Source organism: Lactuca virosa, chromosome 2 (assembly GCF_052849685.1).
Source record: "Lactuca virosa cultivar CGN04683 chromosome 2, Lactuca_virosa_CGN04683_v6, whole genome shotgun sequence".
Classification (NCBI taxonomy): Eukaryota; Viridiplantae; Streptophyta; class Magnoliopsida; order Asterales; family Asteraceae; genus Lactuca; species Lactuca virosa.
The window spans coordinates 44408932-44428202 of record NC_136427.1 but is presented as its reverse complement, the minus strand read 5'-3'; the positions used below and the strand labels follow the sequence as shown (position 1 = coordinate 44428202).

At 34.5% G+C, this 19271-nt stretch overlaps 1 protein-coding gene and 1 long non-coding RNA gene across 2 annotated transcripts; both read right to left on the bottom strand.

The window, feature by feature from the left end:
• Positions 1–1067: 1067 nt before the first annotated feature.
• On the bottom strand, positions 1068–2150 carry LOC145156327 (uncharacterized). The gene is made up of 3 exons (XR_013736612.1): positions 1997–2150; positions 1315–1373; positions 1068–1223 (listed from the first exon to the last, which is right to left on the bottom strand). It is a non-coding gene; the product is annotated as an uncharacterized LOC145156327 (long non-coding RNA).
• Positions 2151–2746: 596 nt separating this feature from the next.
• LOC145159078 (GDSL esterase/lipase LTL1-like) lies at positions 2747–5355 on the bottom strand. The gene is made up of 5 exons (XM_079077976.1): positions 4997–5355; positions 4782–4909; positions 4150–4392; positions 3450–3702; positions 2747–3214 (listed from the first exon to the last, which is right to left on the bottom strand). Exons 1-5 carry the CDS (start codon positions 5238–5240, stop codon positions 2976–2978), a joined length of 1107 nt encoding a protein of 368 aa, XP_078934102.1. The 5' UTR covers positions 5241–5355; the 3' UTR covers positions 2747–2975.
• Positions 5356–19271: the final 13916 nt, after the last annotated feature.

The window sequence follows — 19271 nt, the reverse complement described above, 5'->3', positions numbered from 1 at the left end:
AGGGGTTGCCGGTGCCACCGTGGACCACCCCTAGGTCCGCCCCTACCCGTTTGATTGATATATTTCCAGGTCCAAACATATCTTTCTGGCTAAATGAATCGGAAAGACTATTCGGCTTGCACAAAGAAGAGTATTTCCCGGTAAGATATGTCTTTGCCACAAAGTCCCAAAACCATATCTAAATGAAACTTTGGACAATTGTGCTCTAACAAAAAACAGATACCGACTTTTCTCCTCAGTACCTCGCCTCTTTCTTTCTTCTCTTCGGCGCTCTTCATTAAACATCATTGCCTCCTCACCAAGCCCCTACTTCGTCGCCAGCTTCCTCCCAATGGAACGCCGTTGCAGCCACCAGCTCCGTCTCCGTCCCACAGGTAACCATCTCATCTCTTATTATTTTTTTTTTCTGATTTGTTTTTCTAATTGAAGAGTACTAGACGTGGACCTTCATCTGTTTCATCTTATTTTCTTTCTTCTGATTTTTGAGCATATGATTTAGGAGGACCATTTCATATATAAAGTTTCAATTAGAAATTTTAATTTTAACATGCATTTTATGATTTTGTGATGATTATTGTGTAATTTTGATTTTGTATTGAATTTGTATGTTTTTATAATTATACACCAACTTCATTCATCGTAGTATCGAGCAACATGATAATATGATCATTTTTTATCATTCAACATAGTCAGTTAAATGTACAATCAATTAGGACTGTGCATGGGTCGGTTTGGGTCGGTTTTGGACCCCAACCCAACCCAACCCGTAAATGATCGGTTTCTGGTTTTCAGAACCCAATAGGATCGGTTTCTGGTCGGTTCGGTTTCTCGGTTTCTGATATCGGTTTGGACGGTTTCTCGGTTTCTTGGGTTCAACCCATACACTTACGGTTTCTGGGTTTAAACCCATGGGTTTTGGGTTTGAACCCATTTTCCAGAAATGTAACAATTAGTTAAATAATTCAAAAAACACCTAATTGAAGTTAAATACTTCAAAAAACATGAGTTTTACAACCAAATTGTCTATTACAACCAAACACACAATCAAACTAAAACACAAAGTCCGAAATTGTCGATTATACGATTACAACCAAACACACAATCAAACTAAAACATAAAGTCCGGAATAGTCAAATAGTCGATTACAACCAAAAGTCCAAAACACGCAAACAGAAATCTTCAATCCACATCCATGTAAATCTCTTCACCAATTCCCCATTCATCTACAAACCAAAAAAACATTAGTATTGATCAATGATTATTGAGTAATAAACTTGTGTAAAAGTATAAAATTATAATAATTGAGTTATAAACCTTTAAAATTCAAGTAAAATCCTCATCCATGCAACTCCCTTGACCACACCCCAATTCCTCTACAAACACAAACGTACAAAACAATAGTATGTAATTAATTGATTATAAACATATATAATTACAAACTTATAATCAACAATCCATCTACATAGAAAAAAAAAACAATCAACAATCCATATGTAAACCAAAAGATTTCAGGAAATAAGAAGCTTCAATTCAGCAATATTCATCAACATTTCACAGCAACCCATAAGATTCACAACTTTCAGAATAATATTACAATATTTAAGCAATATTTATCAACATTTCACAGCAAGATTTCAGGCAAAATCTAACAAAAACCATTGATTATTTTGATAGCAAGTAAACATAATAAGAGTAATAAGATTTCAGCAAGAATTCCAGAATTCTTTAATGCTTGGAACGAAGTCACGAACCCAAATCAGGAAAAAAAAACGAAATCAGAAAAAAACGAAGTCACGAACCCAAGATTTCCAGATTTCCAGAATTCTTCAATGGCAAATTGCCAAATTGACAAAAAAGAACAGAAATCAGAAAAAAAAAAACGAAATCAGAGACACATTGACACATTCTACATGAACACAACATTCAGAACATAAGCACAGCAAGGGAAATCAGAAAAAAAAAAAAAAAAAAAAAAAACGAAATCAGAGGAACGAACCGTATTTGGCGGCGCCGGAGGTTTGGGGTTCCGTCGGAGCCTCGGATGTGTGCGAGCGGCTAAGCGCCGGAGGACAGAGGACCTTCACTTCAATCTTCAGTCGTCTACTCGTCTTCAGTTCAGTGGGATGCGCCGATGGCCGATGGGGAATGCGAGACTGTGAGTGCGAGACTGTGAGTATCGAGTAGGGCAAAACGAAAACGAGAGTAAATGACCTAGGCTTCTTTTATTTATTTTTATTTTTTTAATATATATATATATATATATATATATATATATATATATATATATATATATATATATATATATATATATATATAAACATAAAATAATCAGTAAAAAGCATCGGGTTTGCGGGTTTACTTGGTCGGTTTCTCGGTTTTAAAGAGGGGTCGGTTTCTCGGGTTGTTGGGTCGGTTTCTGGGGCCAAAACCGAAACCGAGCCCGAAAAGTCGGTTTTTAAAAATTTAAAACCCACACCGTCGGTTTTGATTCGGTTTCGGTTTCGTCGGTTTTTGTCGGTTTCTCCGTTTCTTGGTTCGGGTTTGCTCACCCCTACAATCAATAACATGGTTCCTTTCACTGTCAGAAAACTTTCTAAGACAACATTTTCCCAGACAGGAAGTATCAAAGGAGAACTAAGAGTAAACACCATTACACTCAGCGTTCCCAATTGCCTTGGACTTGAACCATGAGATTCACATCTTCGTGGTTGCAAAAAGAAACAATAAAATAAAACTTAGTGTTCGATTAAAAAATGCATTTAAATGCAGTTTCTGTTTATTGGATTCTACTCAAGATACAAACATTTAATGGAGCTACAAATGTAGCTACAATTGACACAAAGCTTATTAAAGTTTACAACCTATAATAACTGACAATAGGAAACTAACACTGAAAATCGATCATAAAAAGTAAAAACAATCACAAATAATATATCAAATTAAAGCAAGAAATTTCAAGCTAAAATTAGCTGCAATCACACATTGGTAGCTGCATCCAAAGCCATGATGGTGCTAAGATTCATCGGTGACATGTAATCGGTCGTTCCCGACAAAATATTCCTAACAATGAGTCTGTTTGCCTTCTCAGAAGGATGGAAAGCGTCCCAAAATGCATATATATCTCTATTGGGACACAAGTTTGATAATGGTGTGCATAGCCCGATTCCATTAAATGGTCCTTGTCCACAACATGCTATCTTCGACGTAACAAATCCTGCCCACCGAAAAACATTCAATATTCACATAAATGACGGTTTAACACATGTATTTTTTCCTTGGGTTATACTAAGTTGGTTATGGGATTGTATATTTGCAGTTAAAGAGTTAACAATTTTAATTTCAATGTGAACAATATGGGTCATTTTAGAGGTTGCTGGAAGAATAACAGGTTGCTGGAAGAATAACGTGTATATTATTGAAAATGTGACAAATAATGAACTGAATTTTACCGTATCTTCCTGGGTCAGAGATGAAATCGATGTTGGTTTGTTGAATATTGGCACCAATAAACACATTGCTCCCAATCTCACTATTGAGACTATTAATCATTGCTTGAAGCTGAGGGTTGAACAAGGCTGCTGCTCTTTGCAATTCGGGCGCGCAATTACCATTTCGACCTCGTTGGGCTAGTTCGGCTGGCACGCATCCCAATGGTCCGGTACCCGTGACCAAAACTCTTCTTAATCCCAATTCATAAAGCCTCTGTATACATCAAAAAACATTAAATTAGCAATGAACAATGTTGTTTCAGATCTAGTAATCAATTATTACGTCGTTACTCTAACGGATATTAACTGAGTGAATTCAATAGTCGTCCATAATTAATTTTGTTCTCATTAAATGCATTAATATTGAACAGATACAGCACATGGGAGAGTTACATGTTACTATCTTTAGCAATAACTATGATATGGACACATACATCCAACTACCTCTACCTTCTATATATAAATCAATAAACTAATCAAATTAGTCCAAACCATGCATGATTTTAATTTTAAAAAACTTTGATTTGATCTACAAATTAACTAGTATGACGCACGAGCTATTCAGTCAACAATGATTCAAAAGTGACAATGTTACAAAACAAAAAGCTTGTTTTGTTGGTGTATTTTTGGCAAATGGAAGAATGAAAAGAGTGGTACCTACCGCTAAAACTTTACGGTATTCGGAGATCAAGTAGACAACATAATCTGGAAGAGCAAACTGTCTAGATCTTGCTGAGAATGGGACTAAATAGTAATTGTTTACAAAATCATTGCCTCCCAATGTGATGAGTGTTAAAGATTGAGTAACAAGCGCTTGAGTCTGCTCAGGGCCAATGATATCACTCACCCTTTCCTGATACTGTTGAAAGTATTGCATTTGCAGTCCGATCCTTATTATGTTATTCTGCATAATACATTTTACGTAAACCATAAATATCAGTTCAAGATTTCTTGAATCTAGACACAAAATAAGCATATATATTCATCATTATGTGTAAAATCCTTCTTTTTACATGCACGTAAAGGGCTTGTTTAAGCTTGGAAAATACTATATATTAAGAGTGGGTGATTCTAACATTACGTTAGACTATCAGTATTGTGTGAAATTTTGATGTAAAGTTTAATAATTTATATATATGGAAAGAATTTAGACAAATCTCCAACAATCTTGACATATATGTGAACGTGGAGGAAAGCAAAAAAAACATACGTACAACTTACATGATTAGAAATAAGTATGGAAAATTAATTAAGTGAACTGTCGATATTTTTCAGTGTACGAAAGAAACTTACAAACTGTACTCCTGTGTCATTCAGTATCCCAACACCAGCAGAAGCAAAATTTGCACCGACAAGCAACCTTTCACCAGTGAGATATGGACTCAAGTATGGCAATGTTGATTCTTCTCCAATGGCTTGACCTAATATGTAATCAAATTTTAATCAATATTTATTTGTAAAATTAACCTCCACTTATATATCAAAAATTTAAAACGAAATAACTCAACTGATAAGATCAGGAATGTTAAATCCATTAGAGAACCGGCCTGTGGCACGGTGAGTGGGATAATCAATCCCATAAGGATATGCGTCGGCCCTTGCAGTCGTAGCCAAGTAGTTGTTGTTGCCATTGTCAACTAATGAGTCTCCAAACACAAAGAAAGCTCTAGCTTCAGCTTCAAGAACAACATTTCTTAAAACTGCAAGTATCAGACACAAAAATATGGCAAGTGATGATTTTGAGCTAGCCATTCTTACGTACGTATAACTAAAAATAGTCTAGCTAGTAGCTAGTCTTTATCAGTAGCAATGTATATAAAAACACACACACACAGAGGAAGGTGTGTTTGTGTGTTATGTGAAAAATAGAGGGGGGAAGGAGGTCTATAAATATGCATTTTGGAATCGATGAGGACGAAGATGTAGTCAGTGTTGTGCCAATCCCAACTACACAAGGTTAGTTGTTCTGGTGTATTCAATGTTACAGTTATTTGACACACATTAAATTATTACACGAATACTTACACTGGTGTAGCTAGCCCCTACTGTCAGCAAATCTAGTTTCTTGATTAAGTACAATCACCATTGAAGCAAAAATCGATTTTCGTGCAATAGACACCACAATGATAATGTCTTATGTTGCTTTTCGAAAATGTAAGAATACGTTTGTTTTTTCTCGACGTATATAGTGCAACCATGTGCCTACACCAAACCTTGTTTTGGGAAATTTAACGCCATGAATGATGAAGTAGATTTCATTATTGAGTAAAAGAGTATGTTCAAAGAAAAAAAAAATTACAACTATAAATAGGAAAGTTATCTAGGTTATCATTTCTTGAAGGAGTTGGGTAAAACATACAAAAGACACTTGAATGCGCCTTTATGTACCAGCTACGATGGTTGCAGCTCCCCTGACTTCTTGAACGAAGATCAATAGATTTTAACCTATATGTTGATGGTGGTGCTTGAACCTGCACTTGTTCCTTTATCCACCGATGGGCCTTTAGTCTAAATCTCGAATCACAACTACAGTTTCATCGGAGACTACTATTCCTTTCTAAATTGGGTCCTAAACTCGAACCCCAATAAGGTCTTTACTTGGCTATAGTAATAGACCAAATGACCACATTCTAATGACCTTCTATTGCATGACGCAACGAACTAGACTCTTGTTTCTATGAGTTAAACACGAACACGAAGGAAACCTTCCTTCATGTTCAAATGTGGTATACTACATCATAGCAGATAGCATTTCTAGCTACTGGTTGCTCAGTCCTGATGAAGGCTGAAATGATTCTGTCGATCACCTCGATCATCTCTTTCTTCAATCTCCTAACTAAAGTCGCTCACTATACATGACATGGTTCTCTTTGACCAATCCACTCACTTATACAAATTTATATAATTCGGAATCGATATTTCATGACCACTTGGGACTGAATACTTTCCAAGTCATCACCATAGCCTAGGTAATAGTAGAAACCGACAAAACAACTCAACTACTAGTGCCTTAGTAACCTTGCGACTCTTCCTGATTCAAGTATGGATCTTATGCTTCCAGTAGTATAGGCCTATACTACCATTCACACATATGCATACTCGTCCCAAGAACTGCCTTGTAGTTCCTAAGTCACAACACATGAAAACCACAAAACAATTTTGCATATATGTATGTGTCCAGACGAATACATGCAACACAATTTCCTAGACTCCACTAGGAGTTTCTTATTTGTATCATGTGCTCTAAAAACAACCATGTGTTTTACCAAACACGTACTAAAATCTCATAAACTCCTCTGCAAGGATTCTTTTCGTATATATGCTTGATCTAGCATATCCTAACGCTTTTTGCAGTCTATAGAGTATACTATATCTGAATGCACTCTGGTGGTATGGAGACAAACGATCTTTAATTATTTACACCACCTTTTGACACATGAAAACACCTAGCATATCATTTTATCTCTTCACTTTATTATCCTTTACTTTCTAAGAGTCAATCCTAAAAAGTCTACATTTTCGCTGTATCTCAACATGTTCTACTACCTTCCACTTAGTTCTTTTATCATCCTTGACATTAATATCTCATCTCGTGCAATAATATGGGTGTATTGCCTCTTCAGCTAAACGTTCTAACTTTACATAAACAAGTAAATTATTTAGCACTTCACAAACCAATAACTAATTTAACCATCCTTGTCCTGTATGTTAAAATCGACTTAACACATTATGTAATTCTTGTAACGATGTGATAGAAGTTAATTGCCACTCAATATTATTTAATACAAAGTCAGAGCATCCTGGATATGGCACATATCAACTTTTAACACACCATTCGAACTTCATACTATATTGTAACGACAGACAAAGTCTTGGCCTATTGAGTTTGGGAACTCTGTCAGCCGTGATATTTTCTTCATTCTTGAATTCTCTGAATTCTTTATAGCATATCATATAACTTCAACTTTAATGCTATTGAACTGTTTATCACAATCTTCAGTACTTCTAAATCCATAAGCCATCCTTGCTTCAAACTGGTCGGTGGTAAAATCGATAGGCGGTAGGCTGACTTCATCGATTACGCCAAAGTCTTATCATCCCGCCACCGGTTAATGTACTACAAATGTACGATACTTTTCCGATGGTACTATCACTTTGCCAAACACACTATAGAGTTATGATACCACACTATTGGTATTTATATAATATTTACAAAGTTACCGATGTGAACTATTGTAAGTTGTAACGACGTAAATTTTTCAAACCAAAATTTTCATTTAGAACATAAAAATCACATGTTATATTTCCCAAAAACCTCAAGTATCAATATTAATACAATTTATTTATCAAAAATTGTTATCACATAAACCAGGATCCTCCAAAATATACTTCCAAAGCGAGTGTGTGTACAATCAAGCCGGAGCCTTCCCGCGATCATCAGAAGTACCTGAAACACATAACACATAACACGGTAAGCACGAAGCTTAGTGAGTTCCCCAAAATACCACATAAAACATATTAGCCACTCGAGGCTATAACTCTGTAAGACCCTCCGATCAATGTGTCTCAGTGGGACCCTCCAGTCTCACAACTCTGATGGACCCTCCGGTCCTAACTCTGAATACACATATCATAAATCACACAGACATAATGTAATAATATCACAGTACTCAAATAAACACATAAGACCCTCTGGTCACACGTAGATACCACTCTAGGCAAAGTATAGTGAGAAGACTCACCTCGTAAGCTAGCTAGTAAAATCGCGTGCTCGGAATCCTCGATCTAGCCTCCGCCTATCACAAGGATAATATCTCTAATTAATACTCTCCTTATACTCGACTACACCATTCATTGGTCTCTCTTACACTCTTAGCCCTAGAAATGGGTAAAAGACCATTTTACCCTTCCTTGACCTCCATTACTCATTTGACCAACCCTAAAGTCAACAGAAGTCAATTCCAGTCAACAGCCCAAATTGACCAGACTCGCCGAGTGCACTCGTGCGACTCGTCGAGTCCAATCGTTCTCAGTAATCTCATGAAGGTCCAGCTCGTCAAGTTAACCCCTAACTCGCCGAGCCATCGCATGATAAAGCTCATCGGGACAAACCCTAATCGACTCGGCGAGTCCATTCAGACTCAATTTCTATTCAGATGATTCCAAGGCAGAAAACTCTCTCACACTCTAGATCTAAGCTCTCTAGGCTCGAATATCACGTAAAGCCTTGAGCTTTACGTTCATGCATGACACAAAAGGGCTAAAAGTGCTAAAAACAAGTTTGAGAAGAAGTTCTCATACAAAAGGGCTAACATGGCTGAATAAAGCAGGGGACTTTCGACTCTAGGGACCTTACAAGGTCCAGATCTGATGTCCAACTCTAAGAAGGTCCTCAAAACCTTCAAGGTCCCCCATAAGAAGATGGAAATGAAACCCTAACTCTAGCACCATGAGATCTATCCATACAAAAGAGAAAGGTCTGAAATTTATACCTCAAACAGAAGCTCCTGGACGTATAAGCAGCAAATCTAACAGCCTCTTCACAATCCTTGCTTGGAATCCTCCTTTCCTCTACCAAAATGCACCCAAAAATCTCAAATAAAGCTCAAAACTCTCTCAAAAGCTCAAGGGGGCGATTAGGGTTTCTTCTCAGTGAGGTGTGGCCGCAAATGAGGCTATAAGTGCCTTTAAATATGCCCCAAACCCGGGGATCTAGGGTTTCCACTTATAGTGCCTACTCGGGAGTCTACTCTCGGACTCGTCGAGTAGATCATTAAACTCACGTGGCCAAACCCGCTTCTACTCGGCGAGTTATAGTACCAACTCGTCGAGTAGATCAATGAACCTCAACAACAAAAAAAATAAAAAATAAAAAAATATACCTGGGAATCCGGATGTTACATAAGTTTCCTTGTTTCCTTCAAAAGTTACATGTCAATTCTAACATAGTAATTAAACGTTTAGAATCCTTTACACATAAAATTCTCTTTCTCCCAATAAAGGTTGGCAATAGAACTCAAATTCATTCAATTAATAGCAAATTTAGGTAGGTAACATAAAGTATGTTATAACACATATCATTTAGCACGTATTAGCACATAAGGCATTACTCCTAAAGTATGACAGTGCACCAAATAGCAAGCAAGGTATAAAACGTAAGGCATGCTATAAAATAACTTCATTAGCACATAATATTAATTAAGGAATTTACCCTAAAATACTCTAGTGCTTGTGTCTTTATTATAATAATTTTAGGTAAACAGCCTAAAATATACTAGACACCTCTCACCATCATCGCTTAATATCTAAGTTTAAGTCTAGTCACAATCATTATTCCTAGTTTTCTTAAACTAATGCTATGATACAAACTGTGACATACCCTTATTTCCAGAACAAAAAAAAACATTTCTTTACGCTTTAAAATCATATTATTTTTGTTTGCGGAAAATCCCCGTATAGTAAAATATTTGTGGAAACTGTTTCGTTTTATTAAAATATCTTTGAGTAAAGATGTTGTTTCAAAATACAAAAACTCTAAGGATGTCATAATCAATACATAACATTGTTACATCATAAATACCTAATGGTCTTGAACACTATTGTAGGTTGTCTCTAAATCACTCGACATCCTAAACAAGCTTCAACGCTTTAACCGTGTTACCTGTGATGCATTTAAATTGAGTGAGTCAGGTTGGGAAACTTGGTGAGACGCATATGGTTTTCAATCCCATAATATTATTATAATAATAATTTATAATTATCAAACCTGAAAAGCCAACTATAACATATATATATATATATATATATATATATATATATATATATATATATCATAACTTAGATATCTATAAAATTAAACCTACACATACCCATCCCAACCGTTCTAAAACATCCTAGTCCACAATTATCAAGAAGAACCAACTTGTCTGATATATCGTTTAGAGCAATGGTTTGACTACACAACTAGGGACTTCATTGGCTGGTATAAGTCATAAAGACACTTAACCTATCAAGGTATTTATTGATTATGGCATCCCCGTTTCATCTGCGTTTGTGGTTTATAAATCGACACTATCAACGTAATTCACAAGACTAACTAGAATGTCAATTGTTGTCATCCTACTTTGTTAGATGACTAGACATACCATCCAGCCGCCTAATCGGACCTACCATATCTTGCTATCGAAAGGAATATTATTTGTACTTCGGTACGTAAACCGTAGATTGACACGTATCATTGAAAAGATTTCTACTCTTCGTTCCTATCATACACACATCGTTAATATGATGCTACTCGATATATCCAAACTTAATTGAACTAAGCATTTCCTTTAAGTGCTAGTGTATAACTACACAAGATTACAAAGCCTATAATCAACATAATTGCCTATCTATGTAATTTATTTACAACATAGGTGCAACTAAACACTTTTTTCCTTTAACTCGAACTAAGCCTCCTTTATACTCATATTTTATTATTAGGTAAGTCTATAACAATTATAATGGATTTCCAAACCATTTTCCTATTTTATACCATACTGTCGAATATAGTATACAACTGTTTTTTTATCCAACTTAACTGGATCTAAATAGTTTTATTGTCTTAATTTAGAAATTATACGAGACTAAAATCCTTGTAATTGACTTTTAAGAATTACTCTTGCTTAAACGACACTTATCGTAAATAAGTGTATATTCTTAAGACATAGTATATTTTAACCTGTAGTAATCTTTTAAGTTATAATACTTATTTTTAAGATTATCCTGTAATAATATCATATAAACATTTTAACAAATAATTTACCATAACTAGTTCACACAATGCATGTTATCAAAGACACATTTAACAAATATTGCAAATAATAAACCTCTAATTTCACATATAAACTTTCAAGAATTATTTAATACTTTTTATTAATTACTGGTATTAAATTATGTTAATGAAAGTAACTATGCACTTACTTGATTTAGGTGGAAGACTGACGAGTAGGTCAGATCTTTCACTGACATTTCAGATTCCTTTTTAAAACGACCTAAATACGAAATTTACTAAGCATTAGTATTCGTTCGTACTTATAAGTTTAATCGTTATCAGGTTTTTATCAGATTTTTTAATAGTACCTAAAGAACACAGAAATATAGATGATAAGAAACAACTAGGTAAGATCGTATCAGAGGTAGGATCTGTTTGACATATAAAGATATATTGTTTGGAAAATCCACTTTAAATATATCATTGATCTAGCATTGTCATCATTCTCATAAGTAGATCAGTCAATATAACGAATGGTATTACTGATAGATCTTATTTATAAGTTCATAATAACGATTATAAAAATAAATATAAGTTATACTTAAAGCACGGTAATCATAACTCGATTTACAAGTTGTTTAATGAAAAACCCAACATTACGCATGCAGAACTTTGAAACCAAAATATATATTTCTTCGGGCTCCCTAGTGCTCCATAGATTCACTACTAACATCTAAGAACTACTAGAGTCAAGCCTCGGGGCCTCGGGAAAGTTTGGGAGAAGTTAAGGAAGAATTAAGCAACTAAACATGCAAGAAAAACACTATCTATATATATATATATATATATATATATATATATATATATATATATATATATATATATATATATATATAAGAAATGAGGAGGGGTGCACCACGTCCTTCCATATATCACGATCTAGAGCCTTTCCGTGGGGAGGAAGGGTGACGGGGATGCTGCCATTTATTGTCATTTGCTCATGCCACATGGCACAATCTCGTTGGTTCCAATTTAATTTTCTTCTAAAATTCATAACTTTGGCATACGAACTCCGTTTCAGACGGTCTTTTATATCAACGTGACACTATCAACGATTACTACAACTTTCATTTAGACTCTGTTCGCTAATTTTCATTTTATTTTTCGTTTTACGGTCCGAGAAGGCTTAAACTGTAAATAACGTTGCGAAATTCATAACTTCTTCATACAAGCTGCGTTTCTGACGTTCATTATATAGCTGGTCTCATATTGAACAATACTATAACATTAATTAAGATTCTTTTCGGCTAACAATCAACCGATTTTTATTTCGATTTCTATGTCGCACACTGTTGTATTATGTCGCACTTGAGACTTTGAAAAATCATAACCACCTCATATGAAATTAGATTTTGGCGTTCTTTATATCAACATGTTCCTATTGACGAGCACTACGACTTTACTTTAGATTACTTAGGATAATAAGTTAGCTATCTCTGATTCACTTTTTAGGACACATACATTGTATCGTGTCAAACGCGAAACTAGATAAATCATAACTTCCTCATACAAAGTTAGATTTGAGCATTCTTTAAATCCATAGAATCATGATCACGATTGCTAAAACTTTCATTAATACTATTTTTCCTAAATAATATTTTATTTGTGAACGTTAATCTATCGCTTAACGATAAATTTTATATTAAGGTTTTCTATAAATATTATTCACTACTGACATTTGTTTATATATCATGCAAACGATAATTATTTATTAACTCATAAAGAGTACGAAGCATGATTGGTCTATTCAAGGATTTTATTTGTTTGATTAAGTGTATAATTTTTATGATTATACTCTAAACGCCTAGCCCTAAATTGTGGACGTTACAAAGAGGAAGAAAATAATACCTTTATTAACCTTGGAGATGATTAATCACTTGTTTCTCCTTTAAAATCCATTGTAGGAAGCTCAAATCTTGGATCCTATCTCAAAAATCACCCCTCTCTACTTCCTTATCGAAGGAGAAAAGAATAATGAGTTGAATAACCGATTTAAGCTATTATATCACATTTTAGATCTACATTCTACACGTCACACAAACAACTTAGACGTGTCAGGTACTTTCAAGCTGCGGTGTGTTCGAGTTAATATACATGTATCATATTTCTATCAATCTCATCTAAGCATCATATTATAAACACGTCGTGTGCTACCTTACTACACATCACGTTTTCACATAGTATATTATGTAACATCCCGAAAATCATAAGGTAAAAATTTCATTTTTAATTCAACCAAATAGCCAATATCTTTTATTCAAACATTTAAAAGTATTTTATAATTAAATAGTCATCAGAGTACAATCCCAAAATCATCACATTGCGGAAACTTGGGTGGATACAGTGCAGTCACGACGGGCCCTTCCCTTTTGAACCGGAAGTACCTGAAACCATAAATAATAAAACTTAAGCACAAAGCTTAGTGAGTTCCCCAAATACCACATACCATACATACAATTGAGAATGATATGTGCCAATCATAGTCTTGCCATTATGCCACGAGCTGTATCATGGTCTTTCCTTGCCAGGACCGGGGCCAAAACCCTGGGTCTTATAGACAAGTGCCAGAAGCCACCTCCTGGTCTTCCATGCAAGTATCACAAAGACAACTAGCATACTATCTAAACACATAAACTATCTATCTATTTTCCAGGCTCTGATCCCTGGTCTTGCATACCATTTGCCAGGAGTCACCTCTGGCTCCTTCATACAAATGTCAAGGGCCACCCCTGGTCTTCCTATATCTCATAAGCCAATGGGCTGACATTGGTGCCTTCGACCCATAGTATAGTGAGGAGACTCACCTCAAGCTGCTGAATAACACCGATAAAATCTCGGACTGCTGATCCGGAAAATCCCTGCGCTAACAACATCAAATAACACCAAATAAATAATTGGTCCTCAACCCATAGCTAGAAACCTAGACCAATTACCCAATACTCAAGGTAAAATTCCATTTTACCCTATCCTCATTTGGCCCAACATCCGAAGCCCAAACCAATAACAACAAAAGCCCAATATTGCCCAATATCCAAATTGGGCCTAAAACCCATCATGGGCCTAATCCAAGAAGGCCTAATTTCCTAAAAGGCCCAAATATCCATTGGCCAACCCTGGTCAAACTTCTGGTCAATGGCCAAAGGTTAAAAAGTCAACAAGTCAAGGAAGCCCAAACAGACTGATTACGTCGTGTATACTCAATTGGTACGCCCAAAGTACTCTGAGTTTTGACCAACTTACGGGGGTTGACTCAGTACGTGCTGTTTTCCAAGAGGCACGCCCTGCGTACGCTGCCAACTCTTATTCCATCAAAAATATTCTTAATCCTTTAAGCCAAAACGTCCAATGCTCAGAACTAGTTCCAAATCATGCCTTAACCCATAAAGTCGTTAACTTTGAGGTTTTGCATGGCTCATTGGGTCCCAAATCCAAGCCCTAGATTCATAACCTCAACAAAAGAGCTAAATACACATGCATGGGTAGATATTAACCATCAAAATTGCATTTTTATGCATTTGGGACACCTAAAACGTCCAGATTTAGTGAACAAACTCCTGGAGCAATCTCATTCTCATAAAGACAAACCAAAGAGACAAAAATGTGTCATAAAACGCCCCAAACTAGATCTACCCAAAGATATGTCAAGATAAGAGCTTTATACCTTCAATAGGTTGCAAAAGATGTGTAACTTCTTAATCTCCAAGCTCCCCTCTAAGTGATGATTCTTCAACAACCTTCAATCTCTTCAAAATGCTCAAGAACACACCAAGATTCCTCACAAGAGCTTAAGAACTCAAAGTAGGTGGCTAAGGGGTCGAGATTAGGGTTTAGGAGGTATGGAGGTTGATAAGAGGTAAGACCCCGTGAACATAATGAGCTTAAATAGGGGTAAGACCCTAAAAATTAGGGTTTCAAGCTGAAGGGAGTATGCCCTCTATACTCTTGAGTACGCCCAACGTACTCAAATGTCACCCACGATCACTTCTTCCACTACGTGTTGCGTACTCAATGAGTACGCCCCGCGTACTAGGCAAAGCTCCAAAACACTTAAGTTTCAATCGGCCATAACTCCTTCGTTCTAAGCCCATTACGTTCTTTATATCCACGAAAAGGTAACGAGAAGCTCTACACTTCTATGAACTCATCCTCATCTTAAGACTTCCTGAAAAAAAAAACTCAAACTTCATAAAGGTCGAACTTGCCAATTTACAGTTATACCCGTGGGCTCGAAACACAATTGAACTCTTGGATCACCTAATCTATAATACCCACATCCAAAAAAGGTCTTATTATCTCTTCCCCCAAGTCCCGAAGCCTTATGAAAACTGATATTCGAGCCACGGTCCCGAATAATGAAACGATTCGAAATTAGGTGCTACATATTACCTATTTCGATAATAACATTGTACAACATAATTCTATGTCAAATTGCTCGGCATGTCGTGTTCGTCATGTGTACCTACCGCATAACCTGCATTCACTACATTTCCTTGCTACATTCCATTTCAGTTTTGCAGTATTCCTTCTAACTTCAAATGATCACAACTTAATCATTTTAAGTTTAGTTTTTATGAACTTTATATGCACTTAAATGTATAAAGGTGGTTAACAATCTCATTAAGTCACTTTTGACTAAATTATTACGTAGCTTAATCTATTAAGCCATAAGGTTAACACTCAAAATGGTAAAATTTTCCATTTTGCCATTTTGTCAAATACTCATTTACATGGCTTAAATTACTTAAACCGACATTATACTTTGTCAGAAAGATTACTATAACGTGTATCAACTATTTCATAAAGATTACTCTTTAAGAATATTATGATACACATTTAAATGACTAAAATGCCCTTATTTCCATCACATGACCTCTATAACTACTTGAACTCGTGTAATTACTTGGTAGGGTCACAATTACCATTATTGTTCTTACTAGGAATGTGAAATTGCCATTTTGTCCCTTTTAAAAGTTTACCCTTATTGATGATATCTATTCATTACTAAGTGATTCCTTTTGATTTCGTTACTTAATGAGCATTGAACTTTTGGATGTTATTATGATGAAGCTCGATCCAAGAAATAGGAGGGAAAATGCCTTCCTCTTTTTCAACTTAAGGTAAGAGCTTCAGCTCTCTCTTAAATTTCACCGAACAAGATTGGGCTAAATTACTTCTTGGTCCTCCCATTTGGATTTTACACATACTTTTTCCTTATAAATAAAAACCTCATCACTTGAAGTGTTTTAAACCCCATATTGTTACATATATTTTTATTACATTACATTTATTTTATCAAAAAGACAATGATACCCTTTTGAAAGTTTAATTAAGAAAAGACGAGTTAAAACAGGTTTTGCATAAATCTATTGTTTAGTGAAACGAGTAAGTACGTCGTTGTTTCGTTCTATTTAATCTTTACTAGTTAGTTATGTTTGTTTTAATATTTTTAGGTAGACGATTTGCAAGCATATATAGAAATAGATATAAAGGAATGAGAAGAGATGCACGCACATATAAAATCTAATTGAGAAATATGTAAGACCATATGAAAAAGGAACAGAAAGGCACGTGAAGAGTTTTGACACTCACAAATAGGGGTATTCGTTTGGATAGATTGGTTCGATTCGATCCAATTACAATTCGGTTGGATCAGTTTTTATAATTCGTTATTCGGTTTCCAAACCAGAACACTTCAAAACGACATATAATTATAATATTATCCAATGTTTACAGAAGCAAAAACAAATTATTTAGTCGTGATTTAAATTTTATAAACAACTACTAAGAAGGTATATTATAGTTTAATATTTAATACATAAAAAACTTTTGAGGGAAAATACATATTAATGTTTTTTATTAGGTGAAACTTTTTAAACTTATTTGAGAAAATAAATTATAAACTTAATATATAATTATAGATATATTAAAAATAAACAAATAATAAATTGTTATTAGGTTTTTTTGGACTATTTAGTTCTTATTTTACAAATGAAACCAATCCGAAATCCAAAATAATAATTCGGTCTTGCTGAAAACCAATCCAAAAATTCGAATTTCCGAACCAAATAGTTCAATCTAAATTGTCCAATTGAACAATTCTGTTTTATCCAAATTGTGAAGAACGCAAATCACAAATGCTATTTCCAAGAACAAATGAGTAAACTTCTATGGCAATTACCACTCGACAACCAATCTAGTTTATCCTAGTTTTTTGTTTGTTGTAATAGATATTTTTATAAAGTTTATATACACTTTTGTAGAATATGTAAGGGGCATATTTGTGATTTATATTTTTTGTTGTTGAAATTTATAAACTTGATGCGACGTATGTTAAAAAATCAGGATCTTAATGAATTTTTGTTTTTTTCAATTCCCATATTACTGATGGATTCTATCACTAAACTAGCCATATTATCCGCTGGGAACTTCTCCACAAAATGCTCCTTAGCCAAAATGTTGCAAAGTCGTCCGTCGAAAATCTGTTAGAAATTGGTCTGTTAGTAATCCTCTCATAATACCGATGGGTATTTTTGTTGATAAATGTTCACTAAATCCGTAAATCGGTCGAAAATTTGTCACTTAAAATAACTCACACATTTTTGCCGACATATTTTAAGCCCGTAATTATCCCTTTTTATAGTGCAAAATCTTACAGATATCGTATTGTTTTTAATTGCATAATGGTCTATGATATATATTTTATGAATATTATTTTATTATTAAATGACCATGAAACTCATGCACCATGTGTTGCAATCAATATTCTATTTATTGCAACTTTAATGCAAAAAAGATAATTATAACATATTAATAGATAATTGTGAAAACAATTCCAAAGTATGGAGATTGATGAGTAGATAATTGTAGGAGTTGAATATCACTTGGCATTCACAACGAAAAATGAAATTTCAGCGGATTAACCCAGAAGAACAGTTTGAACATCCATATATTAGTATGATGACCAAAATATTGAAGTTTGTCGGGTATGTATTGATTATATCTATATAGTGTATTTTCAAGCTAGGGATGGTACTATTCATGTCATAGTACTTTATTATTGTTATTCGTAGACGCTACATTATTTTTTCCGTAGCCTTACAAAACACTCAATTTATATAAAACTAAATTTTTTATTAAATTGAAAGACAGCTACATGATAATAAAAGATAAAACATTTAAAATAAATACATGATAATAAAAGATAAAACATTTAAAATAAAAACATAATAAACGTGAAACATAAAAATAATCAAGGTTGTATAACTCGCTACTCGGTACCTGCTCGGCCGACTGACGAGTAGCAAGTACTCGGGAATACTCGGGGAGTACTCGGATTCGGTAATTAATATAGAAATATTTTTAGGAAAATTATATATGTCAAAATCATAATTTTCTTCAAATATATAACAAATATAGATACATGTGAATACATAAGCACTGAAGTACACACAATTGTCTTACTTTGTGAATAATTATTGAAAATTTAATATATATATATATATATATATATATATATATATATATATATATATATATATTAATAATCACATGTGTGTGTTAAATAAAAAATCATTAAGTGTATTATACATATTAATCTTGAAATTCTTGATTTTTTTCTCCTTTTATGACAATTTTGACCATTTGACCGAGTTGACCGAGTTTGACTTTTGTTGACCAAGTAGGCTCAAGTAAGACCGAGTAATACCGAGTAGGCCCGAGTTAGAGAGATGTTGACCAAATTTTGACCAAAGTTGATCGAGTTTGACTTTATCCGAGTTTTTTTGCCGAGTTCACATAACTCGCCTCGGTGGAAGGCCGATTCTGAGTACTTGGCCGAGTAGGCCGAGTTTTGCAACACTGAAAATAACACCACTTCAGTCTACATATTGACATCATTTTGGACATCCTTGACAACTTGCCAGAATTCTACATACCGGAAATAATAATAATAATAATAATAATAATAATAA

Coding starts and splice junctions, on each gene's coding strand:
- LOC145159078 (XM_079077976.1), bottom strand. CDS start 5,240: ATGGCTAGCTCAAAATCATCACTTGCCATATTTTTGTGTCTGATACTT. Junction 3,703..4,149: donor AATACCGTAAAGTTTTAGCG/GTAGGTACCACT, acceptor TGATGTATACAG/AGGCTTTATGAATTGGGATT. Junction 3,215..3,449: donor CTCTGACCCAGGAAGATACG/GTAAAATTCAGT, acceptor TTCGGTGGGCAG/GATTTGTTACGTCGAAGATA.